Source organism: Penicillium roqueforti (assembly GCF_015533775.1).
Source record: "Penicillium roqueforti strain LCP96 04111 chromosome Unknown scaffold_06, whole genome shotgun sequence".
Lineage (NCBI taxonomy): Eukaryota > Fungi > Ascomycota > Eurotiomycetes > Eurotiales > Aspergillaceae > Penicillium > Penicillium roqueforti.
In genome coordinates this window covers 557481-585197 of record NW_024067570.1, presented here as the reverse complement: position 1 = coordinate 585197, position 27717 = coordinate 557481, and the positions used below count along the sequence as shown (strand labels likewise).

The window sequence follows — 27717 nt, the reverse complement described above, 5'->3', positions numbered from 1 at the left end:
ATTTCGGTTTTTCTATTTTGGTAGTATAGCAGATGTTGTTGTTTATGTCAAGAGTATCTTATAGAGTATTTTAAGGTATTTCCTGAATAAAAACAGGATCAGGAGCAGGATCAGAGAGAAAACGCATTCGTCTATAAAAAGAACAGGGCCCGTGGGTCTCCGATCTACCTATACGGGTATATGCCTGGTGGCAAAGACCTAAATATGGTGGGTTTAGGTGGAAATGCCATTTTGCATGTCTTATCATTCTTTGTCTGCCTCTACTTTGCCTATACAGACTACATTATACCTAATATAAAGTGGCACTGTTGTATACTACACGTGACGCTGGCTGCAAGCGTCGAAGAGGTATTCGAGATATGATTGGTGGGAAATCGATCCAACTGCACCGGATTGACTAGTTCTATCTTGTTGCTGGGGGCAGGGTAACATCAGCTCCACCCAATGGCGTCGATGACTTCTACCTGGCATTTTCCACTTTCGTGCGATGCCGGAGGAAAGCGCAAGGACTGGTCGACTAGGATGAGGTAGCACGGGATCTCATTGAGCATAGATATCTAAAATGAAGAAAAGCAGCTTAGAACCAATAAAATGGAGTAGAATAATATAACTGACTAGTAACTACTTCGTGCATGAACTACCAGGCACCAAGGCCAATAAAGATAAGCCACCGACGCCACACCAGCCACAAATAGGCCCCAATCGTGAAGTTGCCTGCGGTTCCTGTTTTCAGCGTTCGATCGTTGCCAGGCACCCGCAAATCAAGGTCCCATGGACACGTCGACATCAGCTCAGAGTTCATGGCTGCACTAGTGCGGAACGACGATCGCATCATCCTCCACTTGGTAGCTCTCTCCACTCTTACTGCCACTGGCCACGCTTTGACTAACCCATATCCAGGATTATGACTGTTTCTATGCCTCGGTCTTCGAAGTGGAACAACCTGCATTGAGATCTCTTCCTTTGGCAGTTCAGCAAAAGCACATTGTGGTAACCTGCAACTACGAAGCCCGACGCCGGGGTCTGCACAAGTTGCAGCTCATCAAAGATGCCAAGCGCATCTGTCCCGATGTGGTAATAGTTCTCGGTGAAGACTTGACCAAGTTCCGAAATGCTTCCAAGGAGCTTTATTTGCTGGTTCGCTCCTTTGTCTGGGGCGGCCGTGTCGAAAAGCTAGGCTTTGACGAGCTTTTTCTCGATGTTACGGAAATGATTGACTACAACGCTGGCGTGTTAAATCGAAATGATTTAACGAATTCGTATTTCCATCTTGATCGGAATGACCCGACCGTTGGTTTTTCCTACGATGCCACTCGCTTCCAGGGATCGACCTTTCCCGCAACGGAGGCAGCCGCTCAAAACGATTCGTCTTCGTTGGAAATGAGGTTGCTCGTTGCCTCTCATTTACAGGGTCATATACGGAGTAAGATAGAGCATCAAATAGGCTTCACGGCTACGGGCGGAATCTCAACCTCCAAACTGCTAGCCAAGTTGGTCGGTAATGTCCACAAGCCCAATGGCCAAACGACTCTTCTGCCGCCATATACGGCGACGGAGAATAATACTAGCAACGTGTTCCAGTTCCTGGATGATCACGAGATTCGGAAGATTCCCGGAATTGGTTCTCGCATCGCCGAGAAACTGAAATCCCATATCATAGGGAAAGAGAGCGTCGGCGAGAAGATCACAGTCAAGGATGTCCGCCAGTTCTCTGGCATGAGCCCATCTTTACTGGAGAGAATCCTCGGCGGGCCAGGCTCTGTGAAAGGGATCGGGATGCGCATGTGGAACATTCTCCACGGAGTAGATAGTTCCGAGGTGCTCGAGGGTCGCGATGTGCCTACGCAGATCAGCATCGAGGATTCTTACGGGCGGTTAGATACGCTTGAGAGTGTCCGACGAGAGCTCGTAGTGTTGTCCCGGAGTCTGATCCGCCGCGTAAGAACCGATTTGCTTGATATGAGTGATGACACTGCTCCTCAAGGGAGATGGCGTGCTCATCCTCGCACGCTACGGTTATCAACCCGACCAAGACTTCCGGCAGACTTAGGTACCAGGCGTGCATACAGTTCCAATCGCATCTCTCGCTCAGCACCCCTGCCACCCTTTATCTTCAATTTGGATGAGAATATCGATGCATTAGCCGTACGGCTGGTCCGGGAAAGTGTGTTCCCTATGTTTCGCAAGTTACATCCCGAAAAGGCTGGCTGGAATCTCAGTTTGTTGAACGTTGCGGTTACCAATATGGTGGAGACTGCGGGGGACCAGAAGCGAAGCAGTGGCCGTGATATTGGGAAGATGTTTCAACAGCAGGAGACAGTACTCAAGGATTGGACTGTGCAGGAACCCGAGCCCTCGTTTGCTAATCCGCAGTTACCCGATTCCCCTGAGATAGAGTCACAGTCGGACGATGGCTGGGATGACGATGAACCCTGGAGTGTGGATTGCCCTATATGTGGGGTGTCAATCCCACACTTTGCCCAGTTGGCACATCAGATATATCATGGGGATCATGAATCACAGCCCTCTATTATTCGGCAGCCTTAAATGCCAATTAATGCCAAGTGTCAGAAATTCTTCAATAGGCTTCCAAGCGTCTTGGCTTAAGCCACTTACGCGTTATACCAGTACATACTATGAGAAAGACTATTACATAGTTACCTTGGTTTCCTTAGTTACTTACTGAAGAGTCTCGACGTTAACGTGTTGGGATATATATCGATGATGGTATACTCCGCACACTTCAATATCACCCATGGATGCTATAACCTGCCAAGCAAGCAAGAGACAATATGATTGGATGAAATAAAAATAACTCTCTCTCTCCACAGAACCACAGGAACCAGTTATCAATGCGTGCAATATCTGGAAGATTAAAATGGCACATCGAAATTGTTTCAGTCCACTTTGCCAAGCCAACTGGATCGAGGATTCCTAAGCCCTTGGCAGTGAGCCCTGTACAGCCCCGGCATTATCTGATCCCTCTGCCTTTCCTTTCTTCACTTTCTGGTTTCTTGAACTTCTAGTCCTTCGTTGATTTTGGTTTCTCTCTTGAAACATTCCTTTTGAACCCCTAAACCCCTGGTGGACCCTTAAAATTTCCCTTGCCACTCAGGGTCTCGGAAACTCTATTGAAAAGACCGGGGAAGGACCCTGAATTCTGGATCTTGCGATGAGGTTTTCTACCATTCTGCCCTTGATCGGTGCACTGTCATCGCTCTTTCAACAAACACAAGGTAAATCCCCACTTGCAGCCCAGACCGTCGTTGCCCAGGCCTCCGTTGCTCAGCCCGTTGCTCAGCCCGTTGCCTAGCTCCGTTGCCTAGCCGCTGACAATCCCCAGCACGATCACAGGCCTCAAACGCCATTCGCCGAGTGACGCCCGTCGACAATGCCATCATTCGTACTCCTTCACATCAAATAGATCACCTGTCACATTTTGATATCACGTTCGCCCTACACCAAGACGGCAAGCGCATAAAGCTAGAACTCGAGCCCAATAATGATATCTTGGCCGACGACGCTTATGTGCAATACGTCCGTAACGACGGCACAATAACACATTCTGAGCCGATCAAGCGAGACGAGCACAAGGTTTTCCGCGGGCGCGCCTTGGTAGGATCCGGAAAGGGGAGATGGACGCCCGTAGGCTGGGCAAGAATCACCGTCCAAAGGGATGGCCTCGAGCCTTTATTTGAAGGCGCTTTTAGTGTCAACGACGACAAGCACCACATTGAGCTGCAATCGACCTACCTCGACAAAAAGCGCCCGATGGATGCCGACGTCGAACCCAGAGATGGGCCATCGATGATCGTCTACCGTGACTCCGACATGTTTCGCTATACGCACTCCGAGCTCAAGCGGTCGCTGCCCGTATCTGAAGGCTGCGGCGCTAATAACCTTGGATACAATGCTGATCTGTCCAATACGATTTTCGGGGATATGGACAGCCAATGGGGTGTGGTTTCGTTGAACTCGATGTTCGGATTAAGCAAGCGACAGTCCGATGTTGGTGGTGTCTCGGGAAACACTGGCGGTGTGAATCTGAAATCGACCATCGGTGATTCCAGTGGATGTCCCAAAACGAAGAAAGTGGCCTTGATCGGAGTTGCTACGGATTGTGAATTCACCGAATCCTTTATGGCTACAAACTCCACACCTGAACAAGCGGCTAGGGACTGGGTTATCAACGTGGTGAACACGGCTTCAAATCTCTATGAAGAATCTTTCAATGTGTCCATTGGTTTGCGCAACCTTACAATCGCCGAGACAGGCTGCTCTAGCTCGGGCTCCGCTGCTACGCCATGGAACGTGGATTGCAACGGCGGAAATGTCACCTGGCGCCTGAATGAATTCTCCAAGTGGCGCGCAACTCATTCAGATGACAATGCCTACTGGACTCTGATGACTAACTGCCCAACGGGCTCCGAGGTTGGGGTTTCATGGATGGGTCGTCTATGCTCGTCCGAACTGGTTACCTCTGGAGCGAACTCCGTGGCCGGTGCCAACGTCGTAGTGCGCAATTCCGGTTCTTCCTGGCAGGTGTTTGCCCACGAAACCGGTCACACCTTTGGAGCAGTGCACGATTGCGACGAGAGCACCTGCGCGGATAACCTGGAAGCCTCGTCTCAATGCTGCCCGCTGAGTTCGTCAACCTGCAATGCCAATGCGCAATACATCATGAACCCCTATGCTGAGAGCACCATCACCAAGTTTTCGGAATGTACCATCGGTAACATCTGCTCTGCCATTGGCAAAAATAGCATCAAGTCCTCTTGTCTATCCGACAACCGCGGCGTCGTGACCATCAGCGGCAGCCAATGCGGCAACGGCATCGTCGAAGGCGACGAGGAGTGTGACTGCGGCGACGAAGAAAGCTGCAGCGACAACTCCTGCTGTGACCCCAAGACCTGCAAATTTAAAGGCAGCGCCGTGTGCGATGACTCCAACGATAGCTGCTGCGATCAATGCCAGTTCGCCTCCGCCGACACCGTCTGCCGCGCCAGCACCGGAGAATGCGACATCGCCGAGACCTGCAGCGGAACCTCGAGCTCTTGTCCCGCCAACAAATACAAAGACGACGGTGCCAGCTGCGGCGCCAAGGACCAGGGACTCAGCTGCGCCAGCGGCCAATGCACCAGCCGCGACTACCAGTGCCGCACAGTAACAGGCGCGGTACTGAACACCAACGACACCTGGGCCTGCGATAACACAGGCAGTCCCTCCTGCAGTCTCGTGTGCGGCGCACCCTCATCCCAACAATCAATGGGTGCCACAAGTTGCCTCATCATGAACCAGAACTATCTGGACGGTACACCCTGCGACTCCGGCGGCCGCTGCAGCGCCGGCCAGTGCAAGGGCTCCTCGGCCCTGGGCTGGATCCGGCAGCACGAGAAGCTGGTTATCGGCATCTGTGTCGGTGTCGGCACGTTCCTCCTGCTCGCTATCTTCTTCTGTATCTATAGTCGTTGCAAGCGCAGTGCACAGCTGCGTAAGGCCCGCAAGGCTATCCCCCCTGGCACTTATCGCCGCTATAATGGGCCCCAGCCTACTGCCCGCCCGCCTATGGACCAGTGGCATGGATACCGGAATGCCGGCTATCAGAATATGCCTCCCCCTGGTTATTCCGGGTATCAGAATGTCCCTCCGCCTGGTGTCCCGTATCAAAACGGCGGGTATCAGAATATGCCTCCCCCTGGTCCCCCGCCACGATACGCATGATCACACCACTCTGCTTCTAGTTATATTACAGTTTATGGGTTTTATTGAACCTTGTCTTGTTTGCATTCGGGCCTCTGGGATTTGATCTGGAGGATTTGGGTATCGGCGTCATCGCGGATGGTTGTCTAGGTGGTTATTATCAGTCCTTTCGCATGGATAATATCATCTGCGATCTGGGGTTTTGGGCTTTCCCTTCTTGTGGGTACTTCTTGAATTTGGATGCATTTTTCGTGAATAGATTATGTCGAAGCCCTTTGGGCTATGAATGATACCGAATTTTCACCTTGCGAGAGAGCATGTAGATGTAGAGGAATAAATATCCATTTGAAGTGCGATTTTGACCCAGAATAAACACAGAGGCACTGACTCCAAAAACAAGCACATGAGTAAAACGACAAGAGAACAGGAAAAGTACTTAGATCCCAACACCAAGGAAAAAACCCATGTACAACAAACAAAGTCAAGTCATGTCAAGTCTCAGTCTCCGAGAGCAACCGAACCCATCTAACAGGATTCAACCCCAAACAAGACCTTAGACATCCAACTCATTGCCAACAAATCCCAACAAAAGCCTCCCGAGTAACACCACCAACGCCCTCAAGATCAAACTCCTCAATCATAGCTCTAAGCTCCTCCTCCTCAAGCCCAGTCTCCCCCAACTCCCTCGCAACACGCCTCAAATCCTCAAGGTCAATGAACCCCTTGCCGCCCTCATCGAACAGCTCGAACGCGCGCAGGATCTCGTCGCGCGGGTCCCGCTCGAGGATCTTCAACGCCGTGACGGCCTGGAACGACGAGAGCGGCATGAGCAGATTGGACGGATGTTGCGGGTTCGAGACGGGCCCTTTGTTGGAGGCGAGGGGTTGGGATTGGGCGTGTTGGTTGCCGGCGGCGCCTTGTTGTTGCTGGACTTGGGGACGGGGTACGCCGTACGTTGTTAGCAGGGAGATGAGCTCTTGTTTGCCGAGTGTGAAGCCTAGAGCGCGGAAGGCGACGCGGAGCTCGTGGTAGTCGAGGTGGCGATCGCGGTCGAGGTCGAAGAGGGTGAACTTGAGGGGTTTGGGTTAGCTGGGGGTTTTGGATGGGGTTTGGTTGTTGTGGTTTGGTTTCTTTTCTTTTCACTCTTGGAGGGAGGTGAGAGGGAGGAGGGAGGGGTTGCAGGATATTGCAGTAATTTAGGAGAACAGTAGTGTCATAGATGGGTGGATTGGGTATCCCTTACAGCTTCGTTGATCTCTTCCCTCTGCTCTTCCGTGAGTCTGTTCAGCGGATTCGCGTCCTGCGCTGGGCCATGGGATACGGCGTTTGTGGCGGGCGCGGGCGCGGACTGCTGCATCTGCTTTTGGCCATCTGGAAATTCGCCTTGGTTGGTATTTCCCAGACCGCGATGCCGTGAGAATGAGGAGGCGCTGAAGGGCATCGCGTTCGTGTTGACGGAGCGTTCTGGGAGTTTCGTGCCGGCGTAGGAGCGCGACGCGAAGGGTTGGCCAGAGGCCATGGTGGATGGCGTGTTCAGATTTAATTAGATGGCTGGATCAACAGTTCTTCAGCATTGATTTGAGTGGAGGGGCTCGCAGCCCATGAGAATGCGTGGAGAGATGAGGTGTTTGGCGGTGGGAGGATTCTGGAGACGCGCCAGACGCGGGCGGAATGACAACGCGCTGTTTTGCTTCTGTTACAGATGTAGTGGTCAATGAAAATATTATTGTTTCTTGGAAATTCTGGGTTCAATTTATTATTGCTAGAAGGATGAGCGAGTGAGCGAACTTCTAGACACAGCACAACCTGGTGCTAATCACAATATCCCAAGCTGCCAACCCATAAAAACTCTTTAACCACCACCTAACGTGGTTCCTCAAACTTCCTCAAACGAGTGCTGTATGTTCCTCCCAAGGACAACTTGTTAAGAAAAACAATAGTGGTGAGCGAATGTTGCTGTTGCCGGAGGTTTCAACAATTGTACAGAGATTTTTGGAAATTGCCATAAAGTGGCATTGTATCGGGTGGCATTGTATCAACAAAGGCGGCACCCATTGGATCGAATCCATTGTCGTATTCACTGTTGAGGATGTCCATCAGACCATTCGGATCCAGGCTTCCAACTTGATCTGGATAAATTATGCTATCAAAGGAATTCTGTTCCTGGGCAATCACCGTGTCGTGCGAAGTCGCTGATAACTGCAAGAGCCCGTCGTGCTGCTCATCAGGATTCGCAAAGCGAGGTCGAGGGAAATGATCAGCTAGGAAGGCTTGCATTTCGCAGGCTGGCGGCGAAAAGGGACCGTCAGGCCGGCCCAAAACAGACGACATTTCCTCGGGGTCTCCCAGCCAGAAGGCCATATCCAGGCTTGGAGACGACGGGAGACTGGGAACTTCGTCCTCAAGAATCGTTCTGATGGAGGATTTCCCAGTAGCCCCGTGTCTGGGGGACACATTGCGCAGGATATCTTCGAGTTTTTCCCGAACACCACTCAGATAAAGGCGAAAGGAACCGAATATTCTCGCGACGATTGGGCTGTATTGAAGATCTTGCAAGCCGCACGTAACTCGGTAGTATAATGCTGCAGCGACCCAAGCGGGCTCGATCTCATTTTCTTTCCCTGGTCGGTTTTTCTTGTTGCTGTTCTGCTTGTCCTTTCCGCACAGAGCCACGTACAAACCAGGGCAAAAGTCCTGAGACATCTCTGCGAGCTTCCGAAACGAGAGAATCAAAAGATAAAACGAGACGAGTCGCCCGGTGGTAACATCAAACCAGGACGAACGGATTCGAGCTTGCACCAAGCCTTGAATGCCCATAAACAGATTTGCCATTCTGAGCGCAGTCCAGACGAGCGGGTTGTGTTTGTATTGATCTTCAAATTTGACCAGATCCACGAGGGGAAGGGCACTGATAAGCCCAGTAAGAAAATCATCGACAGGGCAGTCTGTTGTACTAGATAGTGCGATACTGGACCTCGTGACTGTCCAATGCCATGCAGTGCAGTTTCCGCCATATGTTTCGCGGATATTAACAACCGCGTTGAATGCATTCATGCGTTTGAAAACCTCGTCACCCATGCGTTGCAAAGTATCTTTCGCCTCTGGGGACGGGAAGCTAAAGATCGTAAGAGAGCCCCCCGCAGGTGGCCCAAGCAGACATAGATCTCCCCAACTTCGAAAGCAGATTCGATTACCCTTAGAAGAGCATGGAGGACATGGTGTAGTTGTTCCACACTTTTTCTTGGCCCGGTAGCACGCCATACATGAGCCGCCAGCTTTCCTGAGTGCGGCGGTATCTTCTCTCTGTTGCAGAAGTTCGGCCCGGTTACGCGGAATCTTTTCGCGGATCTTATCAGACTTCTCAGGGTTCGCTGGATCCCACGGGACGAAGCCATCGGGATATGCTTCCTCGAGATGAGGAGATAGCGGACGTCCTAGCGCAGATAATGGTTGTGTTCTACCGACACCATGTTCACTCCGAGCACGCTCATGTTCAGTCGAGACGCGTGGCGAGGTATCATTGGCATTGGAAGGCCATGTTGAGGGTCGAGGATTCGAGCTTGTAGGAGATACGGAGCTTTGTACTTGGTCTTGAATCGTGGGAGGAGTCATTATTGAATCAAAACAATCTGGGCCGCCAGGCATATCCAGCCCCTGAGGTTGGTCTTCAATCATGGGAGGCGTCATTATTGAATCGAAAGAAACTGGACCACCAAGCACATCTGGCCCCTGGGGTTGGCTGCTAGACATCTGGAGTTGAATGTTTACCGGACTATTGTCGACTTTGTTGGGCATTTTGAGTATGTCTGGATCTATGGACTGGGTCTCATATGCCATGGCCGTCGACGACAGTTGCCATGTCTGTGACATTGTATGCTCGATATTGGGATCGGGAAAGTAAAGTGTGGCTGATGCGAGTGGAGACATGGCAGACTGAAAGGTCGGTATCAGTATCAAGAATCCACGAGATGTGCAAGCTTAGAATGAAAACCACAGGGACATAGGAGGACGCGGTGGGAGATGGATCGAACTCACAGGATAGATGGAATCCGGTGTACGTGGTGTACACGGCGCATATTTACGCCCGCCATTTGGATGTGGAGACAATGGAGACGGCTGATGCCGTGTAGCGGCTTGAGCCATCACGGTTTCAAGGGTGAACGATAGGAAAGGTAATGATGGACACCCTGAAAAGTCCTCGAGCAAAGAGTGAGAGCGAAAGGACGGGCTTAGGGCAGAGCCTAACAGCAAACTGATGCTTGTACCAACAAGTTGTCGATCCTTTGCGAAGGGAGAGAATGAGTGACGTGAAGTAAAGATGGAACTTGAGATGCACTTGGGGGCTTCAAAAATACTCAAAACGGACTAGTACCGTTAGGAAGGCCAAACCTTTACCCGAACCTTAGCAGAACCTTGAACATCATAGCGAGACACAAGGGCATCACTTGAGGTGAAGCAGGCACGACTAGGCCCATGAGGCCGATTCCAAATCCGGTATAGCCCATCGCTAGGTATAAGGTTTACATGGTTTCCAGGGTTCAGGGGCGGAAGGAGTATGAGTACTGCCATGTGAATAGGCCTAGATGTGATGTATGGGAAGAAAGATGTGAGCAAACAATGGAGACAATCAATCTCTTTGATATGAGGTACTGTCCAAATCACTGTCTCTCCGCGTACCTAAATCCAAGTCCTCTAGGAAGGTACGACCGAGGAGTTGCTCGGGCAGGTAATCCTGTTGAACCTTGCCGTCGACATAGTTCGGATTGTACTTATACTCCGCACCATAGCCTAGCTCCTTCATCAGCTTCGTTGGCGCATTCCTTAAATGAACAGGAATGGGCAAGCCCGCGATTCCTGGCTCGTTCAAGGCGGCAAAGACGTTATTCAATCCACGGTACGCGCGAGTACTCTTTTTCGATAGCGCCATCGCCACAGTAGCGTGTGCCAGATTGATTCGGGCCTCTGGAAGTCCGATTTTTTCAACAGCCGAATGTGTGGATATAGCAAGTGATAGCATAGTGTTGTCCGCCAGGCCAATGTCTTCGGAAGCGACAACAATCAGTCGTCGAGAAATATACAGGGGGTCTTCACCGGACTGAATCATGCGAGCAAGGTAGTAGAGGGCTGCATCTGGGTTGCTCCCTCGAATGGACTTGTGAAAAGCGGATATCGTATCATAATGCTGATCTCCGGCACGGTCATACACCAGCGTCTTGGTCAAAGATCGTTTCAGGTCCTCTTTATCCATTCCAGGTCTTTTTGACAGATCCATGGCAAGCTCCAACAAATTCAGCGAAGTGCGAGCATCTCCATCGGAAAATTTGGCGAGATACTGAACCAGCTCTTCGTCCACCAGTTCGGAGGGCGAATAATTCGGGCCTTCAACTCGGAGAGCACGGTGAAGGATTGAAGTGATATCCTCGTCAGTGAGCTTCGCAAGAGTAAATGTTCGGCAACGTGAGAGCAGCGCATTTTGAACCTTGAACGATGGGTTTTCCGTTGTGGCACCGATCAGTGTGACCTGGCCGCTCTCTACTGGGCCCAAGAACACATCCTGTTGTGACTTTGAAAACCGGTGGATCTCGTCACAGAAGATAATTGTTTTTCTCCCAGTGAGTCCCAGCTCACTACGAGCTTCGGCAAATATCTTCTTGCACTCTGCTACGCCGCTGCTGGTACTGTTTATTTCCACGAATCTGCTGCCCACCAGCGACGAGATGACTCGAGCGATTGTTGTTTTCCCTGTTCCCGCGCTACCCCATAGTATCATACTCGGTACTCGGTCCTGTTCGATGAGTCCGCGTAGGATGCCGTTCGGTCCGACAAGTTCTTGGCCGCAGACCTCATCCAGGGTTTTAGGTCGCATGCGTTCCGCTAGAGGTGCTGCTTTGTGGAAGGCGTTGATCCTGGGACGCTTTGCCTGCGGCTCTTTGGATTCACCATTTGGTTGCTTAAGCACATCTCGCTCCCGTGTAGATTCTGCTTCCTCGGTAAATGATCGCTTGCCGGTGAGAGCACGTGGGGTTGTTGTGGGACGCGACGGGGACACCTTCGGAATATTCGACTGGGCAGAAGCTTTGCGCGCGGACGGAGGTTGAAACATGCTTGGGACTGGTCCCTTCTGAGAGGATGCCGGCTCTCCTGGAGAAGACGACGGTTCTTCGATGAAGCTCTGGCAGCCTGAGTCGATGTGGTTATTGATCTTCAATTGGGAGACAGATTGATCGCATATTGGGCAGGAAACCATGATGACCGGAGAATGATATGGTCATTCACTAGATTCCAAGGTTACTCAAAGACTTCAAGGTGAGATAAACGTCGAGGCGATAACATCCACCCGCGGGTGAGACGCGTTCAACGCGTTAATTAGTAAGTAAGAGGCCTTGGTGCCTGAAAATGGGGCAAATGACAGATCTACCTAACTGTATGAAAACATGACATGTAGAATATGTAGATACTACATACATCTACTCAACAAGTACATGCAAGTACTGTATAATCTCCGAATGCTCCGAATATAAAAACAAGTCCCGAGGGCCGTCAGAGCCGAATGCGGAGCACGCCATGGTGGGGAAATCCGACATCTCTATCTATTGTCCTCTCTCCTCTTATTCCCTTCAATATCGCTCATGATTTCCCGCTCCTTTTGGCACATCCTTGCTCAATCACAGAATTGCAGGTCTAGAACCCTTCTCTCTGCCCTTTCGACATTACCCCGCCCTGGTTACAGCACAAGAGCGATGTCGGCTACAGCTTCGCGACCCGATCCATTTCGCCCCGCCCAGCGGGTGGCAGGACAGCGCCAGGATGTTTGGTATGCCGTTTCGGAAAAGAAGTTGGGAAAGACATACTAAACTGAGATCCAAGGTCAATCGTCAACGAAGCCGCCGCAGCTTCGCCAGTTCAGCCGATTGTGAACATGGGCCAGGGATTCTTGTGAGTCACACCATTTCGAGGACCCCCAATTACCCCAAGGGATGGGAATTGACGGGAAATATTTGTGCGCAGTGGCTATAACCCTCCCAAGTTCGCTCTTGACGCTGCGAAGGCTGCGCTAGACCGAGTGGAATGCAATCAATATTCTCCGACGAAGGTAGAGAACGCCAACGAATCTGCGCATGGTTACACAGGTGCTCATACATTATAGGGTCGCCCCCGCCTCAGACAGGCTATTGCGGATGCTTACTCGCCCTTCTTTGGCAAGAAGCTGAACCCCGAGACCGAGGTCACGATCACAACCGGCGCAAATGAAGGTGAGAGATCGGCATAGTTTATCTATAAATGCATACTTGGCGCTGACAAGCGACGAAATAAAGGCATGCTCAGTGCCTTCATGGGCTTCATCGAGGATGGTGATGAAGTCATTATCTTCGAGCCCTTTTTTGATCAGTAAGGAGCTCCAACACCGCGAGAGGATTGAGCGGATACTAATTTACTCGGAATAGATATATTAGCAACATTGAGATGCCCGGCGGTACCATCCGCTATGTTCCCCTCCACCCGCCCAAGGATGGTGCCACCAAGACCTCTCCTGCATCGGAGTGGACTATCGACTTTGAGGAGCTCGAAAGGGCCATGAACCCCAAGACAAAGATGATTGTAAGCATGCGATACCAAGATTCTCATGAATATCCAAGCTAATTATAGCAGGTTCTGAACTCTCCGTAAGCAGACCTGATTTACAGAGACGAATGAGGTCTCAACTAACTTTGTATTCATAGACACAACCCCGTCGGCAAGGTCTTCTCGCGCGAGGAGCTTGAGTGCATTGGTGAACTGTGTGTGAAGTACAACCTTATCATATTGTCTGATGAAGTCTACGACCGCCTCTTCTACGTTCCCTACACTAGAATCGCTACCCTGTCCCCAGAGTTGTTCGAGCGCACTTTGACAGTGTGCTCCGCCGGAAAGGCTTTCTACGCCACTGGTTGGCGTGTTGGGTACCTTATCGGCCCCGAGCACCTGATCAAGTACGTGTCCGGTGCGCACACCCGTATCTGTTACAGCAGTGTGTCTCCTCTGCAGGAAGCTGCTGCTGTTGCTTTTGAGCAGGCAGAGAAAGAGGGCTTCTGGGACGAGAGCCGAACAGATATGAAGGGCAAAATTGAGCGGTTCTGCGAGGTCTTTGATGAGCTTGGTATCCCGGTATGTGATTATTCACCCCTATGTGCCAAGTCTACTCTCCCATATATTGATTTTGCTGACATCAATCTCTCCAGTACTCTGATCCCGAGGGTGGATACTTTGTGCTTGCCAACCTGGCCTCTGTAAAGCTCCCGGCCGACTATCCGTTCCCGCCGCATGTTGCTAGCCGGCCTCGTGATTTCAAGCTCTGCTGGTTCCTCATCCATGAGGTTGGCGTGGCTGCTATCCCTCCCACTGAATTCTACACGGATGCCAACGCCCTCATTGCTGAGGATTATCTCCGCTTTGCGGTGTGCAAGAACGATGATGTTCTTGAGACTGCCAAGGAGCGCTTGAGGGGACTGAAGAAGTATATCACCCAGTAAACAAAGACCTATAGGCCTTTCATATGTGAGAAGTGACGAGATATGCATAGAAGTGTTATGATGCCAATAGAAAATCGGATATAAAATTGCAAAATATGTGCACAAAAACCAATTCTTTCCCACAGGGCAGGAGTGGTCTGTCTAATTGAGTCTTTTCCTACTTGGTTAATTGTAAAATCAACATTCGGCCAATGATGCCAAGTTCATTTTCGATCACGTAGCAGCCATCGTCGTTGGTAACATCCAAACTCAGCTATATATATATATCTTTCCTTAATGATCAATCTACTAGTACATCCATATTTACTCATGTACAGCTAATCCTACGTAACTTACGGCACCTGAGAACAAAGAACCAGGCACAGTAGGGCAAAGGCACAAGCACACGACGGTCTTTGTTTCAATCTAGAAACAACGCAGGGGGCGATCAACTCCCCCTCTATCCCCACGCCACTACCAAGAGCGTAATACAAAAATGGGCATCCTGAACCTGGGGGGCATCCACCGACTGAACTGATAATATCTCTCTCCAAACCAGCTACCCCAGGTCCAGGACCCCGGTATAAACAATTAGGGCTAGAGAGGGGACGGCTCCCTACCCTGACCCCGGCATCTCCAGCTCCATGGGGCCCGCTCCCACCCCGTCCCAACCGATACCACGGTGGAATGTCCGCCGGTCCTCGGACAGGACCCCCGGGAATCCTCCGCCACGCGTGCGAGCCACCACGTCGCTCACCGATGGATGGGTGGCTCGGTGCGCCCTCAGAATCCAATACTTGGATTCGAGGGATTCGCACACTTTCCGGAAGCCCAAACCCATGTCGTGGTTACCGAGCAACGTTGGGCGACGCTCGCTCGCGCAGATCAGATTCCCGCAGTGGCGTCGGTCGGCACCGATCCACTCCGTCTCACAAGCATGCCGCAAACCAAGACGGCTCTGATCGATGGCGCCACCCATCTCGAGTCCCATCTGGTAACGCAGCATGCTGTCCATGTCCTTGTCACTGGCCCACATATTGTGAGCCCGCATCCAGTCCCGTACAAGCCGGTAAAGAAAGTCCACTAGGGCTGGATGTTCAATCGCCGCTGGAAGAGAAAAAGAGTTAGCATATGATCTGAAAGTTAGGCAATGGTGAGGGCTGTATGATATCAAAATGCAAGGAAACAGAGAGTGGCGTGAAGCTGAAGGTGACTCAGAGTGATATAAAACTTACCGAAGAGACAAATTGCAAGGCACCGGCGGAACCGGTCCTTCTCTTCGGCGTCCTCGAACCGCACAATATGTGCGATTCGAGGTGAACATCGCAGCTGCAGATGACTGGCTGGATCGTCCTCAACCTTCACCAGGTCGTCCCACTCCGCGAACACGAAGTAGTCACCTCGGTCGCGGGCAGAACTGAACCACAGCGCCTGACGATGGCGCTCAGGTTTGTCCCACTGATGAAGGTTGGGAAGCATTGGTGGACCCACGAGAAGGTCGTGAGAGATCGAACTGGCCAAGCACTGTTCCAGGACCGGGAGCTGCGTACAAACTACCCAGTGTCTCTTGGCATCCTCCCACAGGTGGTCCTTGCCGCAGTAGCGGACCAAGGAAAACGGTCCGCACTTAGGGCAAACAACGGAGACCCCAACCCCCAGACAACAGAGGGCTTCGCAGAATGGCTCATGGCAAGTAACGCCGAGCGTGCGCAAGTCTAACAGTAATCCAGGGGGTGGGGCCACGGTGTTGCCGAACTGCTTGACTGTGGGAGTCAGTTCATTATCCTCAGACAACTCGGGTGGAGACGGAGAATGACCTTCCATTCCATTGGTCTGAGAAGAAGCAGGAGAGACGGGGAGCTCGACGTCCGCATCGCGAGCTTGCTGACGCTTCATCAATTCCCGAAGCTTCCGTTTACCTTGCTTCTTCTTTTTGTAGACAATCCTCTTGCCGGGTCGGCTAGACTCAGCTGAAGTTTGGTCATATGGCTGGATGGCGCCATCTGAACTGGGATCATCTATCCCAAACTCAGCCGAGTCTGTGGTAGACAGGGCAGACGAGGCACGGGGGGTCAATGGAGGGTCGGTCGTTTGGGACGAGGATGTCATTTCCTGGCCCCTGTAGAGCCCTATGGTTCTCGGTTAGCTTGTATTCAAGTAAAAACATGTATAAAAAGTGATTGCATACCTAGACTGGCCACACTAAAAGACTCACTTCGATGCAAGACCGGCTCCTGCGCCTCGTGGTCGCCATGGTACTCTTCAGGGTCTATATAATAGTCAACAGGTGTATCAACATCGATATAAATAGTAAAGAGCTTACCAGAAAACCATACCTTGTCCCTGTTGTTCGAGACAGGGCACCGAAGCCCAGCCTCACCTCCCTGTGGAGTCAAGAATAGCTCATCTGAAGTCGCTGCTGGCTCGTTCTCTTCCGCTTCCACCGACTCTTCGCCATCATCCTCATCTATTCTCCACAAGGCGCTCGTAGGTGTGCAGAAAGATGACATTGTGGATGAGGGGAGGTAAGTACGAGGGGAGAGGTGGGTTCGAGCTGTCTCGAATGATGGAGACAATGGGGCAGTCAAGTCATTGGGCGTAGTAGGGAACGCGGGATCGCTTATTGTTTGTGTTTGTTGGCCAGCAACTGCCGCAAGTTGCTGCTTAATCGGGACTTCCTGTAGAGCGATGCCATGCACTCCCGGAAGTAGGTCGCCACGCTGGTCGCTGCCGTGCTGGTCGCTACCACGTTGCTCTGTAATACGGTCTGTGATGCGGCCTACATTCTTCTTTCCTACATCCCTCTTTCCTGTGTTGGAGCTAGACAAACCAGGCGTGCACTTTCCCTTTCCCTTTCCCTTACACTTGCCCTTGTACCTCTTGTTGCTCTTTTGAGTATCAATCGTGAGTGCAGAGACCTTCTTGGTCAACTCTTTCTGGGTCGCCCCATGCTGTGCTGACTCTTGTTCAGTCAACTCATACTGGTTCAACTCATGGCTCAACTTATGTTGGGTCGCTTCTTCCTGGGTTGCCTCTTCATAAGGGGCCTGTTTCTGGGTCGACTTTTGACTTCCCATTGTCTCTATCGTATGTTCTCGCCCTAGCAATGACTGTTCTGGATGTGACATAACTGACGCATCTGGCTTTTCTTCCTCAGAGTTCTCTTCTTCGACTGTGGAATGCTCGGGGACCCTCTTTGGGGATTTCTTTGATGCCTTATTCCCTTTGATCTTCTTCTGAATGGAGAAACGGGAAGTTTCATCGACAAGCAACTTGTCAAACAGTTTTTTGTCTATGTCTTTTGTCCTTGACATCAGCCATTGAATGCGCAGCCAAATCTGGACCGGATATGCCATCCATTTGCCGTAAGTGTTCTGTGATTTGTTAGTTAAAGCCGAAGAATATCGGTGAAGGTTTTATACTGACAGGGTCTTTCTTAGAGATCTTTTGATAAAACTTGTCACGCTCATCAACGGTGACGATCATCTGCTCTACAGGTCTTCTGATCCTACCACTCACGAACTTGAACTTCATGGTGGGCAATTTCTCTTTCGCTTTCATCCAACTTACTTGGCAGCTGGATGTCTCCCATGGAGTTGTCCATTTGATATGGTAACTATGTCTTTCCATGTTCTTTGACTCTCGAAGAGCCGGTGCAGGACCAGTCTCGATATTGCTCATGGCAATCCTTTTGGGGCACTCGAATAGTGCCTCGATCGAGCCCATAATCCCCATCATGCCGTCTGGGTAATTGATGGGGATCCTGAAGTCAACGCGGATGATCTCGGAGTTTTCAATGCCGGCCTCAAGGTCGCACTTGAGGTTACCATTGGGGTTATTCTCTATGGCAAATGTCAGGGTAGGGGTCCTCCAGTTGTGAATCTTCAGTCTCAACTGCCCATTCCCCAAAGTGATCCCGGCCTGTCTATCCATCCAATTCTCTGACATGGGCTCACTTTGGGAAATGGGCATGTCGAGGTGTTCAAAAGGCTCTCTTTAGCCTTGAGTGGTTCTCGAGGTTGTTAAGGAAGGTACCTCGCTGCAGGATACGTCAGTCAAATGCAAGGCAGGTAATCCGTCTTTGCAAGATCGGTCTTCGAGATCGTGAGGAGATGTGATGACGCCTCCAATATAGATTACTTACCAAGATGTGTCCTTGGGATACTGGAAAGCTGTAAGTCTGATGTCACAGGAAATATTGTGGAAGCTATCCTGAATCATCAGCCAAGGTCCTTGGGCGTTGGTGAAGCTCCAACGCGTGAAACTGCGCGAGAAATTACTTTGTGAGTTTTCAAAGCGTTGATAGCATGCACTATGAGGTGAAATGAGCTTTTGTTCTCTGATACAATGGTGTTGATCCCTCAAAGAGATGGGGAGTGATATGCACGAACCAAAGCTATTGAGTTTGCGGGGTGGGAAGGGTTGAAGGGAAGAAGCTCGGGAAGGGAACAGGATGGAGAGAAAGAAAGACACCAAAAAAAGATAGGCTCTGAAATTTGACAAAGCAAAAAATGGTCCACCTTCGAGCTTCGACAACAATCAACAATGGATACAAACAAGCTGTGCACGTGATACTGCCACTGAGCCTTCGACCGGTAATTGATACTGACCAGGCGATTGGGACAGAAATGAGGACACACACATGTAACTCATCCCACACAGTTCAAGGCATTTGAGCATAAGTTCGAAGCTCTTCGATGGTGTCTTCAAAAGGCTCCGATTGCTACTTATGCTGTGGCTTCAGAGCCTCAAATCGAATCTGCTCCAGAACAAAAAATTATGTCGATTTCCTACCCAAAAGAATCAATACGCAATACGAAGTATTGTATTGAACAAACATCCCGATACCACCTATGAGACTTCCTTGTGATGCCAGCGTTATGTTCCTTCCGCACCATTCAAGCTATCAGCGATAGAAAGCCCACGGGAGCAACTTCTGGTCGAAACTCAGCTACACTAAAACGAGGTCAAAGAACTGACATGGAGGCTCGGAGGAGGCTTCACGACACGAAACAAGCATGATGTCCTTCAGTTGGTCTTGCTGGCTATGGGTCTCCAACAAGAGCAACTTCTGCTCAACACCTGCCTTACACCAGAAACAAAAAAAACCGACATGGAGGGTTCAAGACGCCAAGCAGCCATGTCCTCGACCTGAGCTTTTGCTCGACACCCAACTAAAACAAAAACGATGTCGAAAAACTGACATGAAGGCTCGGAGGAAGATTCGGGGAGCAAAACAAGCATTTCCTTGAACTACTTTTATCATCTCTTAGCTATAGGTTTAGGGGGATAGTTTCATATCTGAGGCGAATGGTGCTTATTGTCAATCTTCCTTACGTAGAAGTCACGGAAACACACCTGAAGCATACTCCTTGAGAAGAGATTGAAAAATATACCACGGAAGGCTAGTAGAGTAATCAAAGATTATTGTTGTATTATACATAAACAAAACCCAAGAGGTCAAATGGGAGCTCACCTTGTTGCGTTTGCAAGTCGTTAGGGTGCGAGTCTGTCACGTGTGGTCACGTTTCTTACCGACTCAGTGAATAATAACACGTGACGCTTCTCTTCAGCGACCACAAGTCAAATAAGCATCGAGGACCTATTTCACACACTGACCTTTTGGTGGACTGGCTAAATAACCCATTATTACGATGGAACATATTGCAATATGATTACTTATCGTTCGATTACCAAAAGTTGTATACATGGAATTTATGCTCTGCACTTGAGTGGGCGAGTCTATGCATCGATTCACACCAAGTCACCGAGTTGAGCGGCAACAGCCATAGCAGAAACAAACCCCCATAGAAATGCCAACAACATACGTCTCATCTACCTACATGACACAGGATAAAAATATCCGTACGGGGTACAGACATGATGTTAGATCAACCAGCCCTCGCTGTCCGGCTATTGGCTCTCAGTCGTGGGCGGCTAAGCGCCCATGGAGGCTATATTTGGCTGCTTGTCCACTCCGGCGCTTTCGACACTCACAGTAGCCAGTGAGATGCTTTGATACTTCATGAAACAAACCGTTGCACAGACCCCTTGTCTTCAGGCTTTATTTTTATATTTTCTTTGTTTCGAGATGGTTATGGTTCACTCTGATTGGGGCTGTCTCGACTATACGGGGTTGCCAAGGTCCATGAAGCTGCTTCTTTATGAGCAACATTGGGCTATTGTGATGTCTGCTGCCGCCCGGGATGCTGACCATTTCCAGGTGACGTTCGTCGCCTGCTATATTTGAAGATTCATTGTCCCTTGTTTTATTCTGGTTCTATTGTTCTCAGTCTACCCGGTCTATTCATCTATTGATGCCCCCTTTCATTCAACGTCTATAAGAAATCATATATACCATGTCCTTCCACTAGCTCGACTTTTTCCTCTGCTCTCTTTATCATCCTTTGAGAAATCTCCATTTTGATGCAGGCTTTGCATATTTCCTTGATCCAACTACACCTCCAAACATTCCTGGTCCTCGCTGGACGATATCACGCCTGAAACATTTGACAAATATAAAAAAAGAATCCTTACAATGGTATTCACTCGAACCGGTCGGTCGGTCTTTCCACTGCTCCCGCCTTATGGAGCTCACGATTCAAGCACGGGGCGGATAATTCCCCTACATCCAGATGGCCTCACTCCCTATCTCGGTCTGCAAGCTCGGCTTTCACAAGTATGGATCAATCGATGGACAATACTTCTACTGCTTGTTCTCTTCCGAGTGTTGATTGCAGTTGGCGACTTGCAGTCCAACATGGCATCCGCCAAGCGTGAGGCGCTCTCTGCATGCACGTCAGTGGAGTCTATGGGTAGCGCGATGGCGTCAATGCCATACTATCTATCCAAGGGTACCAACGAGCTTGTGGCTTCCTCGGTTGATGAGGCTGTTTCCGCCCTGAAGTCCGTGTTGTTGTTGACTATCACGGGCGTCGGAGAGATTCTATGGTTCGTCATCAATATGATGTACTCTACCTACGCCTGTCTCATTACGATGGCCGTCCGTGGCACGGTAGGAGCCGGCATTGAATTGATCAAGGAAGCTACTGAGTGGATCAACAAAACCCTCACGACAATCAGTGGTGACATTGAGAGTACCGTCGACAAATACAAGGACGAACTCAACTCATTTCTCGAGACAATCAATAAAGTTGCCAGCGTATTCTCGGACGATCCTAGTCCAATCGACCTCAACAGCTCAATCACTACGCTGGAGAATCTGTCTCTTCCGTCGTCAGTCAACCGGACGGTCGAAAAATTAGACAGCCTTGTCCTTCCCAACTTCAAAGAGATCCAGAATTACACCAAGACTCTCTTCGAAACGCCCTTTCAAGAAGTCAAAAATTTGGTAAATGAAACTTTGGGCACTTACAGTTTTGATCGGTCCGCTCTCCCGATCCCTGCCAAAAAACAGTTGACCTTCTGCAACGACAACAAAGGAATAAATGATTTCTTCAACGGAGTCACTGCGCTGGCACTAAAGGCACGCCAAATATTCATTATTGTTCTCGTCATTGCTGCCATATTGGTGTGCGTTCCGATCGCGTGGCAAGAAATCCGCCGATGGCGCTCAATGAAAGAACGCTCCCAGTTGGTTCGCAGGGAAGCCCACGATCCAATGGACGTTGTCTATATTGTCTCACGGCCATATACCGCCTCTGCAGGCATCAAGGCAGCAAGTCACTTCAGCAACAGCCGGCGGCAGATCCTCGTGCGATGGGCCATTGCCTATGCAACATCCATGCCTGCTCTTTTCGTACTGGCTCTTGCATTGGCAGCACTATTTTCTTGTCTGTGCCAATACCTGCTCCTGCATTCGGTGAAGAAAATCGTTCCCGCACTGAGTGCCGAGGTAGGAGAATTCGCAGACAAAGTCGTGGACGCACTGGAAAGCGCCTCAACAGATTGGGCTACCGATGCAAACAAGGCCATCGTTAATCTTGACACCGACCTCAACCACAACGTCTTCGGTTGGGTGAACAGCAGCACGCAAGCCATAAACGGGACTCTCAACTTCTTCATCTACAACACATCCAGCGTTCTAAACGAGACCTTCAAAGGCACCCTTCTGCAAGAGCCCGTCTACGAGCTATACGAGTGCCTCATCGGCCTCAAAGCAGAGGCCCTCCAAAAGGGTCTAAACTGGGTAGCCGAGCACGCACACATCACCCTTCCCACTCTCCCGAATGATACATTCTCTGCCGGTGCCGCCTCCAGCATAAACGACACCTCCAATCCCTCCGATAGCTTCCTCGCCGATGCAGGCGATCAAACCGCTAACAAAATCACCGAGGTCGTCACTAGCGTGATCAACAAACTGGAAGCAGGCCTGCGAATCGAAGCCATCATCGCCACCATCATTCTCTTGCTTTGGGTGTTCATCGCCTTGATTGGTATAACTCGCGCTATGATGCTTTTCTGGACGCGCGACAAACACCGCGGCGAGGGAGGCAAGGGTCATATCCTAGATTCTGTGCCTAGAGGCGGACCACCACCCCATGATGCGAATGGGTTTGCTGAAGTTCCACTCACGGCTATTCCGAGGAATATGTCTGCAGATGGGCATGTTGCTCCCCAGTATACGGCGGCGGCACCCCCCGTGCCCGTGCGGAGTGAGCCGTCGTCATATGGTAATGAGAAGGTTGGTTTTGCAGGGGAAAGGGCGTTGCAGTTGGACTCGGGTCCTGATCTGAGGGGAAGTAGCTATGTTGAATATGATGTGAAGCGATGATGGGAAATATATTCCCGTCTTCTTCCATCTTTTTTTTTTTGATCTTCGCTATTCTCGAGAGGACTATGCTCTTTGTCCTCCCCCTCTCTCTTTGTGTCATCTCTGGCATTTCATTGGACTTGCCTTGGTCATTTGTTTCCATATGTTGGGTGTTTTCTGTCATAATAATTCTCAGTAGAATATTTGAAATCAAGAATGCCACTTGATTTCAAAAATATGCAAGTCGTGTTGAACATCATCTTAAATCATATCTCTTCTCACATCTCATACAAAACACCTTACGAGATCGGAATTCATAAACAAAGATAGAAAAAATATCAATGTACTTGTCTGTCTGGATATGCTAAACAAAAACCCGAGAAAGGCATAATCTCATACAAATCGTTACAAATGCACAACCACTATATGGCAACAAAGAAACTCTTTTCCCCCTCCTTAGGATGCACTCTCACGCGCTCGATGATCGGATCCGCACAACTAACCCGAATCCGCTCGGGGGTGGCAGGGGACTCCAAAGAGAGCACGTCAGTGACGTTCCACTGCTTACGCGCCGCCTTCAAAGCGTCACGAATAGCAAAGAAGACCGCACTACCCATAAACAAGGGCGGCTCGCCGACACCCCGCGAGCGTTGAATCGTGCGCAAGTTCTCCCACTCCACATCCTTAAGCAAACTGACATTGAAGACCTGCGGGATATCACGGAAGCCGGGGATCTTGTAGTTTCCCGGGCCTCTGGTGAATATCTGGCCCGAGGCTCGGTGCCAGAGACTCTCTTCGGTGGTGAAGAGACCTTGTCCTTGGACATAGGCGCCTTCGATCTGGCCGTAGTCCACTGAGGGGTTGATGCTGCGACCTACGTCCATCTTTATGTCGGAGCGTAGAGGCGTCCAGTCACCGGTCAGTGTGTCGATTTGGACTTCGGATGCCGTGACTCCTTGCGTGAAGTAGAAGAACATCTGGCCGCTGTTCTCGCCCCATACGTAGCCGATATCCGGGGTGCGGTAGTAGCCTTGTGCGGAGAGGTTGACACGGTCGAAGTAGGCTGCGTGGGCTAGTTCTTTCATGGTGGCGTTGGGCATCTTCTCGCGGAAGGGACGTAGGCGTTTGTTTAATTCTTCACAGGCATTGAAAATCGCGTAGCCGTTGAGATCGGAGCTTGCCGAGGCGGCCGTTGAGGAGGCATTGGCCACTGTGTTGGTCGCTGTTTCCGAAATGAAGACGTTCGACTGCGGCACTTGCAGTGCTTCGGCGGCAATCATGGTCATCTTTGTGTGAAGGCCTTGTCCCATTTCAACACCACCGTGTGCTACGAGGACACTGCCGTCGTGGTAGATGTGAACCAAAGCTCCTGCTTGGTTCAAGAAGAGAGCTGTGAAAGAAATACCGAACTTGGTTGGCACAATCGCCATTCCGCGTTTGGACCACTTGTGCTGCGCGTTGTATTCCTCGACAGCCTTCCGACGCTCCTTGTAAGAGCTCTCCTCTAGCACTTGCTTGTACATCAAAGGCACGTGCCAATCTTTGAGAGGCTGGTTGAAATGCGTCATCTCACCTGCCTTGTACATATTGATGGCCCGAATCTCTTCGGCCGGAATATCCAGACGATCTGCAATCTCCGATATATAACACTCGGCAAAGAACAAGCCTTGTGGGCCGCCGAAACCACGGAAAGCTGTGTTTGATACTGTATTGGTTTTGCAGACCCAGCCGCGCACATTGACATTCGGTATTTTATAAACGTTATCAATGTGTGACAAGCTTCGCTCCACGACAGCACCGGATAGATCTTGCGTATGACCGCCATTGGCGTATACATCTGCATCAAGAGCAAGGAGTTTTCCTTCTTTCGTCACACCAACCTTCCAATGGCAGAGGAACGGGTGCCGCTGACCAGAAGTCAAAATATCTTCATCACGGTTGAGCATACATCGCACGGGCCGTCTTGTTTTCGCAGCGCCAATGGCACAAATACCAGCCAGCTGGATAGATCGAGACTCCTTGCCTCCAAAGCCACCACCAAGTCGCTTCACGCGCGATACAACTTTGTTCGCAGATACTCCTGTCACCTGAGCGACATAGGCTTGTCTGTACACGCTTAGCTTAAATTCTGTTATAAGACAGAGTCAAATATATCGCTACTCACGTTTCGTTGGGATTCTGGGTACCACTCCAAATCTCCATTTCACCATCCTCCGGCTTTGGAATCGCCACACATGCTTGGGTTTCCAGGTAGAAGTGCTCCTGGCCACCCATTCGCGAGACTCCAGTAAAGACGTGGTCAGCTTTTCTGAACGCTTCCTCGGTATCACCATTTTTGATCGAGCGATAGTGGTCAAAGAAAGACTTCGCCTCAATGGCCTCCTCCATCGTAAGGATACTCGGGAGGTCTTCATATTCGACCTTGACAGCCCTCATACCTTCCTCGGCGATTTTGGCACTGGTCGCTAGAATGGCACCAATCGGTTGACCAGCAGTAAAAACTTCATCGACGGCAAAGAAAAGCTCATCGGACTTGGGTTGTCCCCACCAATTTGCTTTGGGATTCGGAAGATCCGTGTGGTTAATGTAGTCTGCAACACCTGGAATGTCCAATGCAGCGGACGGGTCAACGCTAAGGATTTTGGCATGAGGCTTGGTGGACAGAACCATGCACGCGAATAACTCATTCTGTTGCACAGGAATGTCATCTGTGTATTGAGCCTCTCCGGTGGACTGCTTCAACGCCGCAACATGCGGAGTCGCTCGTCCAAGAATCTTCTGTTGGTAGGCGACAGAGCTTTCAAGGTCTTTAGCTCCTGTAGAAATTGCTCTTTCAATCTCAGCAACAACATCTGGATCTAAATCCGAAGCCTTGACATCGAGTTCTGAAAGTACGTCGTAGTAAAATCTGTAGAAGAATCCCAGAGCCAAAGACTTCCGATAACTAGCCATACCACCAGGAACTCCAAATGGCAGGTTGAAATCCTGCTCCAGTGCGCTCATGACACCCTCTAGAGTTGCGGGGTTCGTGAACTTCTTGCCAACCAAAAACGCCTCGGCATTCTTTGCTGAGACGGTCATAGCTGCCATGCCACCAAACACAAGATTGGCGCTGACCACATCATTGGTCTTAGAAAGAGTCACGCGTAAGGCGGAGTTGACAATGGCAATATCATCGTCCTTCCGCTTAGATTGCTTGTAGGCTCGAATGTGCTCTCCCTGAGCCTTCGCGGCTGGAATGCGCAAGCTAGCAATGATCGCGTTGGGAGCGAGGGCAGTCTTTCTGTATCCTTGGAAGAATTCGGTCATTGGAATTTCAGTCTCTCCTTCGAGGGATTGGGCCACGAGGATAGTGTTAGTGGCTACCAAAACCGGATTAAGATCAGAGATGGGCGATGCAGTGGCCAGGTTACCCGCCGGGGAAGCGACGTTTCGGATCTGTCGCCCAGCGAAATAGAGCAACTGCTTCTTGATTGCTTTGAAAGGTTGGCCTCTGATATCGCCGTACTTTTCTACCGCTTGGTCACAGATGTGTTCGAGGTCTGTTAAAGACACATTTGCGCCGATCTCCAGATAGTTGTCGTGCAAGGTATATTGTCGCAATTCGGGGATATCTCCCAGGTAGACGGAGGCCGCGTATCGCATTGCCTTGAACTTAACCTCAATCTGTGTCTCCGTGCTTCCGCCAATTAGTTTAGCATCTGGGTGGACGCTCTTGATCAGCAACAATTGCTCGACGGTCACCGGTCGGTACCACTTCTTCTTCTTGTTGCCATATGCCAAGGGTCGGTATTCGTGTTTCCGCAGGGCGACAGGGAAGATCAACTCTGTGTCTGGACTGTACGGCTTGAATTCTGGCGCAGGGAACTTGTAATCGACAGTCTCAATCTCGCCATTCTTGGTGGACCCTTTGCAGCAGCCACCGGATCCATTTTTCTCCATACAGCAGCCCGAACCACCATTCGCAGAGGCTTTTCCGCAGTTGTTGGTCGAGTTGAAGCTCTGGGCAGCATCCAGAATAGGTCTGTAACCCGTGCAGCGGCAAAGGTTTCCATCGAAGGCTTCTTCAACATCGTGTTCCGAGGGAGATGAATTGTTTCGTAGCAAAGCATAAAGAGACTTGAAATTATTAGTCAACCTCGGATCCCTTCAAAAATGGAAGCCAGCGAAAAGAGCATAAAGGCGTACCATGACTATTCCAGGAGTACAGAAACCACATTGACTTCCATTGCCGACCGCAATCCGCTGCTGGATGGCGTGGGGATCTTTCACATTCCCAATCCCTTCGACTGTGATAACGTGCTTACCATCAATGCTAACGAGTGGAGCGATACAGGCATTCACGGAGGCATGGTAGATTTTCTTCGTTGTCGGATTGATATGGGAGACGACCTATTGACGGTATAACGCTCTAGTTAGCACTATGTATATGCATAACCCGAGATAGTTGACTGAAACCCACCACAGTGCAAGCACCACAGCCTCCCTCGGCACATCCGAGCTTCGTGCCTGTCAACCCAATACCCCGCAAGTATTCGAGTAGAGTCACTTCCGGGTTTATCGTGTCTAGTGCAACCTTGGTGCCGTTGAGATAGAACCGAATAGTGTCATCCCAGTCCTCAGTCAACGCAGACAGGCTGATGGGCTTCTCGACTGCGCCCGTGGACTCCGTCTCCAGGATTCCCGGCGCCATAGTGGAAATGTGGGGTACCGATAAGTAGAGATAAGCTTTCAAGGGCGACTTGAGATGCGCATCTTTTAGAACGAGTTGGCTTCGACGTGGATATATTAGTGAAGTCTCGAGATGTCAGTATT

The 27717-nt window shown here is 50.4% G+C and overlaps 8 protein-coding genes across 8 annotated transcripts; 4 read left to right on the top strand and 4 right to left on the bottom strand.

The window, feature by feature from the left end:
- Window positions 1-800: 800 nt before the first annotated feature.
- LCP9604111_3731 (putative DNA polymerase iota) lies at window positions 801-2547 on the top strand (the record flags this gene model as incomplete). Its single annotated transcript, XM_039071352.1, has 2 exons — window positions 801-845; window positions 901-2547. The coding sequence occupies 2 exons, from the start codon at window positions 801-803 to the stop codon at window positions 2545-2547; spliced, it is 1692 nt and encodes a 563-aa protein (XP_038930394.1).
- Window positions 2548-3172: 625 nt separating this feature from the next.
- Window positions 3173-5721, top strand: admB (uncharacterized protein; the record flags this gene model as incomplete). The annotated part of the gene is made up of 2 exons (XM_039071351.1): window positions 3173-3236; window positions 3344-5721. The coding sequence occupies 2 exons, from the start codon at window positions 3173-3175 to the stop codon at window positions 5719-5721; spliced, it is 2442 nt and encodes an 813-aa protein (XP_038930393.1).
- Window positions 5722-6266: 545 nt separating this feature from the next.
- Window positions 6267-7219, bottom strand: cdc31 (putative cell division control protein Cdc31; the record flags this gene model as incomplete). Its single annotated transcript, XM_039071349.1, has 2 exons — window positions 6267-6770; window positions 6944-7219. 2 exons carry the CDS (start codon window positions 7217-7219, stop codon window positions 6267-6269), a joined length of 780 nt encoding a protein of 259 aa, XP_038930392.1.
- Window positions 7220-7671: 452 nt separating this feature from the next.
- Window positions 7672-11947, bottom strand: LCP9604111_3728 (ssDNA-dependent ATPase MGS1; the record flags this gene model as incomplete). Its single annotated transcript, XM_039071348.1, has 4 exons — window positions 7672-9633; window positions 9736-10065; window positions 10113-10207; window positions 10378-11947. 4 exons carry the CDS (start codon window positions 11945-11947, stop codon window positions 7672-7674), a joined length of 3957 nt encoding a protein of 1318 aa, XP_038930391.1.
- Window positions 11948-12440: 493 nt separating this feature from the next.
- On the top strand, window positions 12441-14210 carry LCP9604111_3727 (kynurenine--oxoglutarate transaminase; the record flags this gene model as incomplete). Its single annotated transcript, XM_039071347.1, has 9 exons — window positions 12441-12514; window positions 12568-12636; window positions 12709-12793; window positions 12848-12953; window positions 13017-13089; window positions 13146-13299; window positions 13351-13364; window positions 13422-13845; window positions 13920-14210. The coding sequence occupies 9 exons, from the start codon at window positions 12441-12443 to the stop codon at window positions 14208-14210; spliced, it is 1290 nt and encodes a 429-aa protein (XP_038930390.1).
- Window positions 14211-14805: 595 nt separating this feature from the next.
- LCP9604111_3726 (uncharacterized protein) lies at window positions 14806-18161 on the bottom strand (the record flags this gene model as incomplete). Its single annotated transcript, XM_039071346.1, has 5 exons — window positions 14806-15296; window positions 15425-16318; window positions 16378-16458; window positions 16513-17563; window positions 17616-18161. The coding sequence occupies 5 exons, from the start codon at window positions 18159-18161 to the stop codon at window positions 14806-14808; spliced, it is 3063 nt and encodes a 1020-aa protein (XP_038930389.1).
- Window positions 18162-20949: 2788 nt separating this feature from the next.
- On the top strand, window positions 20950-22923 carry prm1 (pheromone-regulated protein PRM1; the record flags this gene model as incomplete). Its single annotated transcript, XM_039071345.1, has 1 exon — window positions 20950-22923. The coding sequence occupies one exon, from the start codon at window positions 20950-20952 to the stop codon at window positions 22921-22923; it is 1974 nt and encodes a 657-aa protein (XP_038930388.1).
- A 401-nt stretch (window positions 22924-23324) lies between these two features.
- LCP9604111_3724 (putative xanthine dehydrogenase HxA) lies at window positions 23325-27595 on the bottom strand (the record flags this gene model as incomplete). Its single annotated transcript, XM_039071344.1, has 4 exons — window positions 23325-25008; window positions 25067-27021; window positions 27091-27294; window positions 27365-27595. 4 exons carry the CDS (start codon window positions 27593-27595, stop codon window positions 23325-23327), a joined length of 4074 nt encoding a protein of 1357 aa, XP_038930387.1.
- Window positions 27596-27717: the final 122 nt, after the last annotated feature.